The following is a 12,803-nucleotide window of genomic DNA, read 5'->3' as shown; positions in this document are numbered from 1 at the left end:
AAGGATTCCTGATTCCTTGTAAGTATCCACAGCTAAAAGATTGGGGGTGGGGGCAGGGGAGGTGGCAGTTATTAATGCAGTCAATATTTTCTGAGTACCCATCACTGCCAGGAACAGTTCCAGGCTTTGGGGAAACAGCCATGAGTAAGACTGACAAGGTTCTCACAGAATTTACGTAAGTCCAAGGAGCCAATTAAAAAAGCAAATGAACAAAAATACACCTATATGTGCACACACGCACACACACTTGGATAAAGATAAATGCTGTGAAGCCAGAAAATCAGTGTAATGTGGTAACATTGGAGCCAGGACCCGATCTTTCTCTGGTCCCCAGTTTTGTCATCTATAAAATGGAGCTAACCATATTCAACGCTACAGGGCTGTTGCTAGGAATTAAATCAGACAGCAACCACATGAGACTTAGCAGAGTTCCAGTAAGTGAATGAGTGGCTACAATAGTAATCGATGACAAAAATCACTTATCAACACCATCAGTTACTGCTTTTTCCACTGACTTTAAATTCTACACATCCCATTGTAATTTGCTGTGTCTATGCTAATCACAGAAATAGCTTTTTCCCCTCTATTAGGCAGCAACAATGAATAATGAATGTATCTGGAAATGGTCAGAGCAAGAAACAAGCACTCAGCCCAGAGCCCAGCAGAGTGAGGGAAAGCTTCCAGGCCCTGCTGGCGGTAACCTCCTCTGTGCTTGATGGGAATCAGCAGGCTGAATCCAAGGGAATGATGCCCACCTTCCCATGAAGGACTTTTTCCTGGACTGTCTCTGCAACTGGAGCCAAACAGAAGGTAGTCCTAGCCACCAAAATAAACCAGAGGCTCTTAATCCTGGAGAAGGGGGCTGGTGACTGTAAGGCATACTATCACATCCTCCCCCTAGGCCATAGGTGTAACTTTAACATTTTCTTTCAAAACCAAGATGGCATCCCAATTCTAGAACCCACAAAAACAGCCAAAGCTACTGAAGTAGTTTATAAAATGACTCATGAAATGAGGACATATAAAATAAACCAACTTTAAACCAAAGCACTAGGTATTGCACAACTGGACATTTTTAAATAACGTCAGAAAGACGGACAGAAAGACAACAGCACTCATGATCTCTCTCTCACCCAGAGCCTCCATGAATAAAGCAAAGCAAAAGTTAAATGCTTATGTCACTAAAGAGCATTTTTCAATTACCAGTGCTCACATCTTGTGTCAGGGCTTTATGCACATTAAGAAATTTTTAAATTTTGTGTGTGAAAATACATCATCAGTCATTTGCTTCATGTTACCTGACAAGTCCACCTAAAAGAAAGGATAAAATCTCCATGTGCTCCAAAGTCCCTGAGGCAGTGACAGCACAAGCCTCCCTGGGGAACCTCACCTGGAGCATCACTGTTACTCCACTTCCCAAGGGAGAAACCACGTCTCTCCTTCTAGCCCTTCCTCTCTTCCACCCTTGCCCCAGCTGCCTGCTCTCTCCAACCCCCATCCCCCTACCTGTTTTCTGATCCTCTTCTTTAAAACAAAAACAAACACACCGCACTTCTCCTCTGCCCAGCCCCAGTTTGCAATGCCCAGGTAAGGGCTGGGGCTCACATCAGGCCATGTGCCCCACAGGAGTAGATCTATTGACAGTTAACTATACAAAAGAAATGAAAACTGAGAAATTTCTAAAACATGGAATGCAGAGCACCTAGAGCCACAACAACAGTGTAGCCCATGGTGCTTCTGGAAAACCCCACCATATCCCCATGAGAGAGGAATAAAAAAGGCGGGATCCCTGGGTGGCGCAGCGGTTTGGCGCCTGCCTTTGGCCCAGGGTGTGATCCTGGAGACCCGGGATCAAATCCCATGTCGGGCTCCCAGTGCATGGAGCCTGCTTCTCCCTCTGCCTGTGTCTCTGCCTCTCTCTCTCTCGGTGTGTGACTATCATAAATAAATAAAAGTTTAAAAAAAATAAAATAAAAAAGGCAAAACTATAGCAAATAAAGTTCTGACTCTGGCGACCCCAAAAAAAGTTTCAATGAGCTCCAGCTATCCCTGCACCACACTGAGAATCAGTGTTCTCTAAAAAAAGAAATCTGAGCCCTTAAGACTCAGTAAAATCCACTCACCCAGGACACAGCCAATCATGCAGTTCTGCACCTGCCCTTCTTCACTATCGTCCTCCATAGAATCCAAGTTCAGTTCTACCACGCCCAGTTCTTCAAGCCACCCACATCCAAGTGGGCATCACAGAGCGGATACCTCATGAGTCCTTGCTGCCTGCCTCCCCCACGGGCAGCCTCAGAAGCAAAGCCTCTCACCACCATGGCCCTCCACGCCAGCCAGTTCATGCTGCATCCTGACATTCCCCTTGGGGAAAGTCATTCCCCCCACTTAATATCCCACACCGCACAGTCATCTTGGACTCTCACCTCCCTGTCTCCCGCTGACTGCTCTGAAGGATGTCTCTTGCAGATACAAAACAGTGTATGTGTTATGTCGCTACATACACGGGGAAAAAAAGACTGGATTCTAATGCATCAAAAGTTTACAAGTAGTGATCCCTGGATCTAGGAATTATGAGCGATTTTCATCTTGATTTCTTTGGTACACTCTTCTGCAGAGCGTACATCTTTTATAAGCATGTATTATTTTCACAGAAAATACAGTGAAAGCTTCTTCAGGATTTTGCTTGTGAGTCTTATCCTTGGACTGTGCGCTTTCCTATGGCTCCTATTTCCAAAATGGAATCACGTTTGTTAGGCCAAGTCACCAAACTGGGGCCTAATACGTAACCTAATTGCAGTTTCCACGTCCCCCAGCAACGCAGTGGGCCAAGAATTCTCGGGCCAGCGCCAATGAGGTAATCCCTTGCTTGGGCCCACTCCACCCCCCAGAGGGACACAAGGTGATGCACCTAATAAGACTCTGGGTCCTTCTCCCTCGGGGAGGGTGACCTTGCCTCAAACAATCCTTTCTTTTCTTGTTAATAACTCCTGCCTCATCCTCCTTCCTACAAAACCCTGTCACTCTGTGCAACTCCTTGCAGCTCCTTTCCTCTTGCTAGGTGGGGATGCTGTCTGATTCGTGAATTGCCTGATAACGCCTATTAGATGTTGAATGTACTTGGTTGAATTTTAACATCTTTTACAACCGCAATCTAGTCCAGAATCACATCGTCATGGGTCATATTTCAGTTCCTTATGGTCTTCTGCACTGGCCTCTGCTCACTCATATAGGCCCTGGGTCTTGCATCCCAGAGAACGAGAAGAAAGTCAATGGGATGATAATCGTGCATAAAAGGCACTTAGCACAGCACTTGGCAAACAGTAAATACAAGTTCATTGTTGCTGCTCCTGGTAGCACTTCCCTACACTGCTATTACATGAAACTTCTGAAAATACTAAATGGCAAATGACAACCCTGTTTTAAAACCATCAGTAGCCCCCGTGTCTAAAAATAATAGCCAATATTTACACAGCACTCACTCGGAGGTCTAACACTGTTAGCACATTCAATCCCCATCTCGGCCCCATAAGGTGGGTCCTGTAAAGATCTCTGTCTTACACATGAAGAAGCCAAAGCACAAAGCACTTAAGTGCCAAGGCACGAAGCTCAGAAGTGGTAAATCTGGGACTCAAGCCAGTTCAGTCTTGCCATCCAACAGAACTTTCCACTCCAAGTTGATGGACACACCCTGTATCTGCACTGTGTCAATACATGAGCTACTGAGTATTTAAAATGTGACTAGTGCAACTAACTGAGCAACTAGATTTTCAATTTTACCTAATGTTAATTGAAATTGCCACAGCAGTCAATAGCTACCATACTAGCCAGCAAACAGGTGAATGAAAGCCCAAACTCCCAAGCTTAACAAAGGAAAGTCCTCCCAATACCCTGTCTACCCTCCTCCAACTAATTCTTGCACAAAGCCTCATTTGGTCTAAAACCCCTGGTAACTGTACTCGTTCCTACCTGTGTTGCTGTCCCCTGCCCCCCTCATCTAAGTGTTCTGTATAATGGAGGAGCTTCAGAAATGAAAGTAGGAGAGACCTGGTTCAAGTCCAGACTCCAGGGACTATTATGTGAGGGGTCTCAGTTGAAATGGGCATAAAAAGCCTTCAGTCACACAGCTGGTGGGAGCTGGAACAGAAGTTGCCATGGTAAAGAAATGAGCATGATGCCTGATGTCTGGCAGCATCTCAACAGATGTCTCCCATCTTTATCACCCAAGTTGTCTGCAATCTTAGAGATCCAAGAGACCACTGTGAACTAGTCCCTGACACTCTTAAAATGAGAAGACTTCACCCTAAGGATGTCAATCCCAGTCAAAATACCACTGGTGGTATTTTTAACTTGATAGACATGACTATAAATTCCATCTGAGAAGCTAATCCAAGAGAAAAGCTAAAAACAGTCAGAAAAGGGAAGGAATGAGGTGGTTCTGCCTTAATTGATAAGAAAGCACATGAAAAAGTTGTCACTTGGCCTGTTACCAGCATTCAGTAAATATTTTTTTGGTAAGAAAAATTTTCATATGTTGTTATTGAATAAAATTACAATCATTAAATTGTAAAAATAGCAGTAAATAACAATAATCAATGTTTGCAGAAGCCCTGCTGCATGCCAGGCACTGTGTGGAAAGTGTCATCCACATACACGATCTCATGTAAACCTCACAATGCTTGCCAACTGCAAATCATTAATAGATCTCAAAGTCAATTTAGTGGATCTAGAAAAAGCATTTTTTTAACAAGACAATAGAATAAAATAGGACAGAACAGAAAATATATGAGTTACATGTAACATGTTAACACCTCATGAATCTTTTACGTATCTACAGAGCTTCAATTTCAAATACATCATCGGTGAATCATGGTAAAAGATATATGAAAAAAGACCTTGCCTCACAACCACAAGCTATGTACAAGTACTATCACCCATCTTGCAGTCACAAAAACTGAGGTATGGAACAATTAAATCTCTTGGTCAAATTCACCCAGCTCATAAATGAGACAAAACGAACCCATGAAGTCTACCTTCAGACTCCAGCTTCATCAATGCTGGCAAATCAATGGGAAATGGGACAGGATAGATGGCACCAGAGAATTATTTCCGGGGGGGCGGGGGGGCGGAGCTGGTGCCTGCTGCCTCAGTCTATTAAGTGTCAGACTCTTGATTTGGGCTCAGGTCATGATCTCAGAGTTGTAAGATCAAACCTCGCATTGGGCTGGAGCTGGGCATGGAGCCTACTCAAGATTCTCTCTCTCCCTCTTCCTCTGCCCTTCCTCTCCCAGCGATCTCACACTCGAAAAAAAAGAAAGAATAGTCTAGTGTTTCCATGGAAAAACAAACAAGTGAAACCAAAATGAAATGGACAAATTAGTTACCAAATCATTATTTTTGTTGTCTCTTCAGAGAGGGAAAAAAACAAATCTCATAAAATTATAAAAAAAATAAAATCAGTAAAAAAGAAAAGGCCGGGCCTAAGAACAATGGAAGAAATCACGAATAAAAAGGCATACATAAGACATACATACATACAGCATAAAAAAAAAATACATAAATGTTAAACCTTTGCTTCTTAAAAACTATGAGCGAATTAAGTTTTACTCATTTATAAAAAATAGATCTGTGACTGTCCTCAGAAATTGACTTCAGACAAGTTAACTATGTTTCCCAATCTGTACAATAGCATGACAATAACAATCTGTACCTACTAAGATGGTCACAAAGATTAAATCAGATTTTGTACCTCTGCCACAGAGAGAACTTTCAGTAAAGGTGGCTGCTGCTATGTAATGCAAAGTAACTGCTCTTTCAAATTTGAAACTACTGCCACATAACCCAAAGCACCACAGTGGTAGAAACAAAGGCACCACATCTTAGCCTGCATCAAGCCCTGGGTGTTTGTTTGCAAGGCTTCCAGCTCAGGTCAGCATCTCACTCCCTGCCTCCTTCCTTTCAGAGCCCAGGTTCCACAGCCATCCTCACCTCCCAAAACTCCAGGCCTTTGCTTTCTATTGGTTGTTCCCTCTTTGCCTAAAGCTCCTCTAAAGATTAACAGAACAAAAATTTTACATCTGCAATCCCATGTTCATCCTTACGTATACATCTTGGTAGGCAGGAATACAATCCATAAAATAAATTCTTAGAAATGAAACTGCCCAATTGGTGGGTTTATAAATTTCTAATTCTTACAGCTGCTGTCAAATTTCCCAATAAGAAAGTTTCAGAAGTTCTGACCTTTTATGATTTCATCAGCATTCCTTCGCCAGCACTTGATCAGTCAACATCCATCAATCTCACTGATAAAAAAAATGGTTTCTTACTGCTATTATAATTTGCAGGTTTAGGTCAAGTACTTCTGGTTGGTCACTTGTATATCTCTTTCCATTTCACTGCCAACTTCTGGATTATTGTCTCTCTTTGAAACTACCCTTTGGAATGTTGGTAACGTGCCTCCAACACCAAGGACCTCATCTTACTTGAATTCTCAGTGCACCATCTTGGCACCATCTGACACCAACAACCATCTCCTCCTTCAAGAGACATTTCTCCTTTCCCTACCATGACAATTTGTTGTGCTGGTTCTCTATGAAGAGCAAGCCAATCTTCGCCCTAGAATCCTAAAGAAAAGGATAGCCCAGTATCCAATTCTTTTCACCATAACATTATCTTTTAGCTATATATACACATACGTATATATGTGTGCATGTGTCTATATATACATATATCTATATACATATATATATAGATCTGTGTTTTATACATATTTTCTCCTGAGAAATCTCCTTACTGTAACATTCTTAAACTGTCATCAATGCACAAAAGCTTTCCAAATGTCAGTCCTCAAATCACCTGAGACCTAAACCCATGTTTCTAACAGTCTACTGAACACCACCAAAGAGACAGTTGCATTCCTCACACTTCAGATAATCAACAGGGTCAACACGAGGGCGCACTCACTCTGTGACAACACTGTGCTTGTTCTGGACACTTACTGCATCTCATATGACCCTACATATCCAAGAAAGAATACATCTCACCTCACGATCCACCTCCCCAAAACCTCTTCCACCTCTTTAACCATCAAACCTCAGTTAACAATTCTAGGTTTTTCCCCTACTCCCTCCTTCCCATCCAAGGATATGCAAAATCCTCTCAATTCTGCCAGTAAACTGTATGGGTGTATCTATCTAGCCTTCCCATTCCCACCTTTGGTTCAGACTGCTACGTCCTTGTGTCTTGCCCTAATCCTGATGCCACCACCAGAGTTCTCTACTGAAAGCCCAAAAACCATCACTTCAATCTACCACCTCAAAGCACATGACTTTTGGATGTTTTCTGCAGTCTCTCCATATAACTGGGATCCAGGCCTACAGTGGCAAAGGGCTGCGCTTGCACCATCACTCCCAACCAGCCCTATGTTTTAGGAGAGTCTGGCCAATATGCAATCCCTTCCCGATTAGGTAGTAGGCTCTTAGAAGACACTCATTAAATAAACCTCATTCACCTTATCCCCCATGCAGCACACAGGACAATGCTGTGCATTTGGTAGGTGCTTTCTGAAATTACTCAATACAATCTTCTAGCACATGTTCATGTTATTCCAAAAAGAGGAAGGAACTTCTTTCTACGCATAAATTCAGAACAAAGAAAAATCTTTTTAAATCATCTAAATGACTCTGGAGTCTGTCTTGTATGCCTGAATATACATAAAAACATCTATATTCTCTTTGGACCTCCAAAAAATCAAACTCCTTCCCTAAAAAGCCTTACAAATAACTTAAAAATGGGGGACCTGGGTGGCTCAGTCTGTTAAGCATCTGCCTTCTACGCAGGTCATGATCCCCAGGTCCTGGGACTGAGCCCCACACTGGGCTCCCTGATCAGTGGGGAGCCTGCTTCTCCCTCTCCCCTCTACTCTCACTCTATCTCTCTCTCAAGTAAATATTAAAAAAAAAAAAAAAGTAACTTGAAAATGACAAAAGCACTGGTTTCCAGTAAATACCAACCAGAATAATAATACTAGCCAGAAAAAAAAAAAAAAAAAAAAAAAAACAGATTTAGGTGAGTCGAAGAAGATCATTCATTGATCAATCATTGATTTTTATGATCTTCTGATGCCCCAAACAGCTCTCAGAACTACCAAACAATGACTTCCACAAGTTTATATGAAAAAGTGGAAAGGCCACATGGTAGGTCAAACGTCCAACTGGACTGAGAAGCCAATAAAAACAAAAGGCCTTGTGTGAACTAGGCCTGCCAAGTCGGAAGGACACATCCCATTTGGTTCTACTTCATTCTTTAAAGTTAAACCAATTTAAAAAGTAAAGCATCTTGTAAAGCATCTTTCTAAACTGATTATAAAGAGATCATTGTGAAGGAAGCACAGATTATTTTTCAATGAATAAAGAGTAAATCATTCTGAAAAGCATTACTTTGTAGAAAACCCCGAGATTAGATTCTGTGCTAATGACCCTTCCCCTCTGTGAACGCCAGCAGGTTTCAGACACGTGTGCCTGAGTGTCCCTGATTTTTCTCCCCCCTAAAGTGAAAACTTAGCTAAAGTTTCCCATCCACTCTTGAACGTGAAGAATTGCTCAGTTACTGACTGGAAGTCAGGGTTCACACTCAGGGATTTGAAATCCTCTCTCACTAAGCAGCTGAAAGCACTGTGCCCTAGAGGACCAGGGGCGCTCGCCTGGCAGCGGTGCGGCCCCGTGACCTCCCGCAGAGTCCGCCCCGCCCCGCCGCCACCCACGCCCCCGCCCCAAGGATTTTCCGCCTCCCTGGGAGTGATCCCCGGATGCTTCTGAAAAGGGGCAACACGCAAACCTGCACAAGTTAATGGGACACAAATCTTCTCGTGACCTCGTGAACTCCGACCCCCCGAGTCCCCAGCAGGGCAGCGTGAGGGGACAGCAAGGCACGAAGTGCTGCTCCAGGCCCCCAGAGGCCACAGCCAGGGAGCAGCGGGCCAGGGGCCGTCCGTGACCCCAAGTCCAGGCTGGCCCTCGAGGGCGGGGAGCTGGAGACTAGGCTCCCCCGCGTGGGGACGCACCGGGGGCCGCCTGTGGCCTCCCCCAACTCACCTGCGATTCATGGGCCGGACCCTCACGGCCACCTTGACTGATGCCATTGCTCATCCCGGCCCGGCCCGGCCCGGCCCGCGCGGGCTCCCACCTGCCCCGCACCCCGCGGCCGCCGGCGACTCTCGCGACTCGGCCCTCGGCTCCCGCCCACTTCCCTCGCCCCGCCCCGCCCCGCCCCGCCCCGCCCCCGCCCGGCGGCTCCCAGCCGGACCTGGCGGCGCGCGGCGGCCCCACCTGCCGGGCCACTGAGCATGCCCAGAGCGGCTCCGGCCCGCGGGATCCGCGCGCCGGGGTTTGGCGGCGGCCGGGCGGCGCGGAGGGGCGGGGCCGGGAGGGCCGCGCAGCCCCGCGGGGAGCGCAGTCGGGGAGGCCCGCCTCGGGGCAGGGGCCCGGGGGGGGACTGCGGGGAAGCTGCGGCCCCGCGGGACCACCCGAAGGACGGGGGAGGAGGGCGGAGGGGAAGGGGCCGCAGCAACGCAGGGCCTACAGCCGACACCTCGGTCCCGGGGCTCGGCCCTCGGCGGGGACGGGGCCTTACCCGGCGGTGCGGGGGCCCGAGGCGCGGACATTACCAGTTTGCGGGAGGCTCCCCCAGGCCCCTGCTGCTCCGCGGCGACCAGCCGAGGCTCGCGTCTCCTCCCCTCGCTTCAGGCATCCGAGGAGTCAACGAAAGGCGGGGAGGGGCCCCTGGGGCTCGGGTCACGCCCTGGGCCCAGGTCCCCGTCGGGCTCCCTGCGCAGAGCCTGCCCCTCCCTCCGTGTCGCTGCCTCTCTCCTCTGTCTCCTGAATAAATGTTTTAAAAGCTTAAGAAACAAAAATCAAAAGGGTACCGAATACTTAAAAATGCGGGCCAGAGTGTCTACACTGGCCGAAATCAGATCTTCACTGGACTTTGTGACACTTGTGTTACAGTTTCGTAGTTTAGTTTTTTTGTTGTTTCCGTTTCAGTCATAACGTATTTGGGGGTGAGAGCGACCCTCTCTCTAACGCTTGGGCCTACGAAGGGAGGGCGGAACCAGCCTCTTTCCCCGAGTCTCCCCCCTCTCCCTCCCGGCCCTTTCCTGGAGAACGTGAATTCATTCGTGCCTTTGTTCACGCACCCAGGAGCCACCTGTGAGCCACAGCCTTCCCCGGGGCTCTACCTCCCTCCTGCTGCCCAATTCAGGGCCCCTCAGCTCCAGCCGCCCAGCCCAGCCCAGCCCAGCCCCGGGACCCCACCTTCCTGCCTGGAGGGGCGTCTGGGCCCGCTGGCCCCTCCCTCAGGATCCACCTGGCTGCAGCATCCAGCCAAGGCTCAGAAGGGATGCTTCTCAGGACCGCCCGCACTCCTCTCCCTCCCTTAGGGTATTTCAGGCTCCCAGGGCAGCGAGAGCCGAAGGGCACAGGGCTGGCCAAGAGCGCTCATCCAGAAGGCCGAGCTGTAACAGAGGCCACAGGGCGTGGAGGCTGGACTGCTGGCTTTGCGCCCCCGCTCCTACACGAACCCCAGCTTCGGGCGTCCTCCAGGCTGCATCGCTGGGTACCTCTGAGGCTTTGGCCCTACGGCAAATCAGAAACAATTCCAATTCCGTGGAGTTGGTCAATGCATTAAGTGAGATAATGTTGACAAGCGTGACCCACTCAGATATGAAATCATTATATCATCGCCTTCCCTAGATCCCCGCGGCTAGCCTGGAATCAGCTCCCCATTTGCTTGCAGGGCCCTGAAAAGCCCGAGTTTAACCCGCTTGGCGGGCACAGAGCTGGGTGCGGATTTGACCACGGCGAGCTGCAGGAAAACGCGGAGCGCGGGCCGCTGGACCGGGCCGCCCGAGCATGCGCGGTCGGGGCCGGCCGGTTAGAGGCGCCGCCGGGAGCCCGCGCGCGGCCCTGGCCACCCCAGACGGGGGCGGGTCCGCCTCATGTGGGAGCTGCTCGGGGACCAACAGGCCGGGCCTGCCTCCCCGGAGGCAGGATCCTCGCCCCCGTCTGGGATCGTCGCCCCTGCGGGGTCCCGGAGCTGGGCGCACGCCCTGCAGCGCCAGAGCTCGGTTTTTAAGGACAGCAAATCACACTGTGCAGGAGGAGTTGTAGCTTAACTCATTGAAGCGAGGTGATGTGCCTGGGGTTTTATTGGTTGATTGGTTGTGAGTTTTAATTCATTATTTCGTTCTCTGATTTATTTCCAGCAGCCCACAGGCCTGTAAACACACCGACCTTCTGTGACCTTGCCGGTTGACACAAAACCTAGGGGCAGAAAGTCTTCAAGAACCCAGAGAGGGACACTGCGGTGGGATTAGGGGAGTATTTTGCTTGTTTGGATGTAGTTTATTTGGGTCTTCATTTATTTGTTCTTTTTCCTTTTTCTGATGTTTAGCAATCTCTTTACTGCCAAAGAGTTGTGAGTGATTGACTCTTGGCTTCTTCGTTTCAAAGTGAAATAACACTAGAATAGAATGTTCACTTCGCCTCAAAATATTTGAATCGTCTTAAAATATCATCATCAGGGAGGGGAAACATACAATATCCCTACTACGTATTTCACCCCTAGCCTTTAAAACAAAATTGATTTACTCTCACAAATATGACTCTTTAAAAACCTTGATAAACAGCAGACGACGGGCACACTTAATTGGAACGTAGGATACAACTGTCATCTTAGAAGCTCACCTATTTTCCTATGTGCTAGAAGTACCCACCTTGAGCAATCTATCACAGGGTACACTTCATATCTCCTTGGGGGGTGTTTTACACCATGGAACTTAAGTTGAATTTAGGAGTCAAGCAGTGAGCCAATAAACAGAAATAAGTGTTCTGGTTTTCTTTTTTTTTAATTAATTTTTTTTTATTTATTATAGTCACACAGAGAGAGAGAGAGGCAGAGACACAGGTAGAGGGAGAAGCAGGCTCCATGCACTGGGATCCCGACATGGGATTCGATCCCGGGTCTCCAGGATCACGCCCTGGGCCAAAGGCAGGCACTAAACCGCTGCGCCACCCAGGGATCCCGTGTTCTAGTTTTCAAACAAATGCATAATAGTCTCAGAGACAGAAATTACAGATATCAAATCCAAACCCAGAACCATTTTCATTTTCTAAGTCATAAAACGTAAAGGTAAATGTAGGATCTTCTAAAATACTAAACATTAAATGTAAAGATAGTTTGAAAAAGTGTGCTATGGAGCATGAGTTTGAAACCCGAACTACAAAATAACAGTAACGATAATCACAAAAGTCATACATAGAAATTTTGCTGCAAAGCTACAGGCAGGTAGCTATGAATGTCAGCTTTCTTTTAGCAGAAGTGAATGAAGAAATCACTGAAGAATCAATTTAATAGAAACGATCACCGAAAATCATAGTCATTTCATATACTAAGATGAAAAAAGGATGGTTTCAATTGCATATAACTATACCTATGGTTACAAATAGCTCAGAATTGGTGGACTTTGTAGAGTCTGTGGCAACATTTCAACTCTTAAGAGAAATTGCATTTAGTTGAAGATATGGGGTAAAGTTTTGTGGATGAATTAGTTTTGGAGATGGGCAGAAGGGATGGAATTTGAACCCCTCGAACTGACTTCTGAGCCAGAAAAAAAAAAAAAATACGTTCATCCAATATTCAGAGTTCAGAAAGCAGGGGTCTTGCTCTGGGAAAAATAGTGAGAAAGCCTCTTTGCCTAAAACATTATGTGAGAGATTTAAACATAGTTGCAAAGGCTTCACCTCCTA

The 12,803-nt window shown here is 46.9% G+C and overlaps 1 protein-coding gene across 19 annotated transcripts in view; it reads right to left on the bottom strand.

Moving 5' to 3' along the window:
* Window positions 1–10,813, bottom strand: part of KIF16B (kinesin family member 16B) — a 314,926-nt gene extending 304,113 nt beyond the window's left edge. For 3 of the 19 annotated variants that reach the window (XR_005377520.1, XR_005377521.1, XR_005377522.1), the window contains exon 1: window positions 9,665–9,781. Coding sequence is in view for 11 of the 19 variants with exons in the window: in XM_038571560.1 (XP_038427488.1) it covers window positions 9,665–9,747 (83 nt within the window). In the remaining 8 variants the exon portion in view is untranslated. Of the gene's footprint in view, window positions 1–9,092; window positions 9,222–9,664; window positions 9,805–10,310 lie in introns of those variants that run through there. The other 16 variants (XR_005377523.1, XR_005377524.1, XR_005377525.1 and 13 more) reach the window with 13 other exon arrangements.
* Window positions 10,814–12,803: the final 1,990 nt, after the last annotated feature.

This window comes from Canis lupus, chromosome 24 (genome assembly GCF_011100685.1).
Source record: "Canis lupus familiaris isolate Mischka breed German Shepherd chromosome 24, alternate assembly UU_Cfam_GSD_1.0, whole genome shotgun sequence".
NCBI classification, from domain to species: Eukaryota; Metazoa; Chordata; class Mammalia; order Carnivora; family Canidae; genus Canis; species Canis lupus.
The sequence above is the reverse complement of the archived record's forward strand: the minus strand, read 5'-3'. Positions and strand labels throughout refer to the sequence as shown.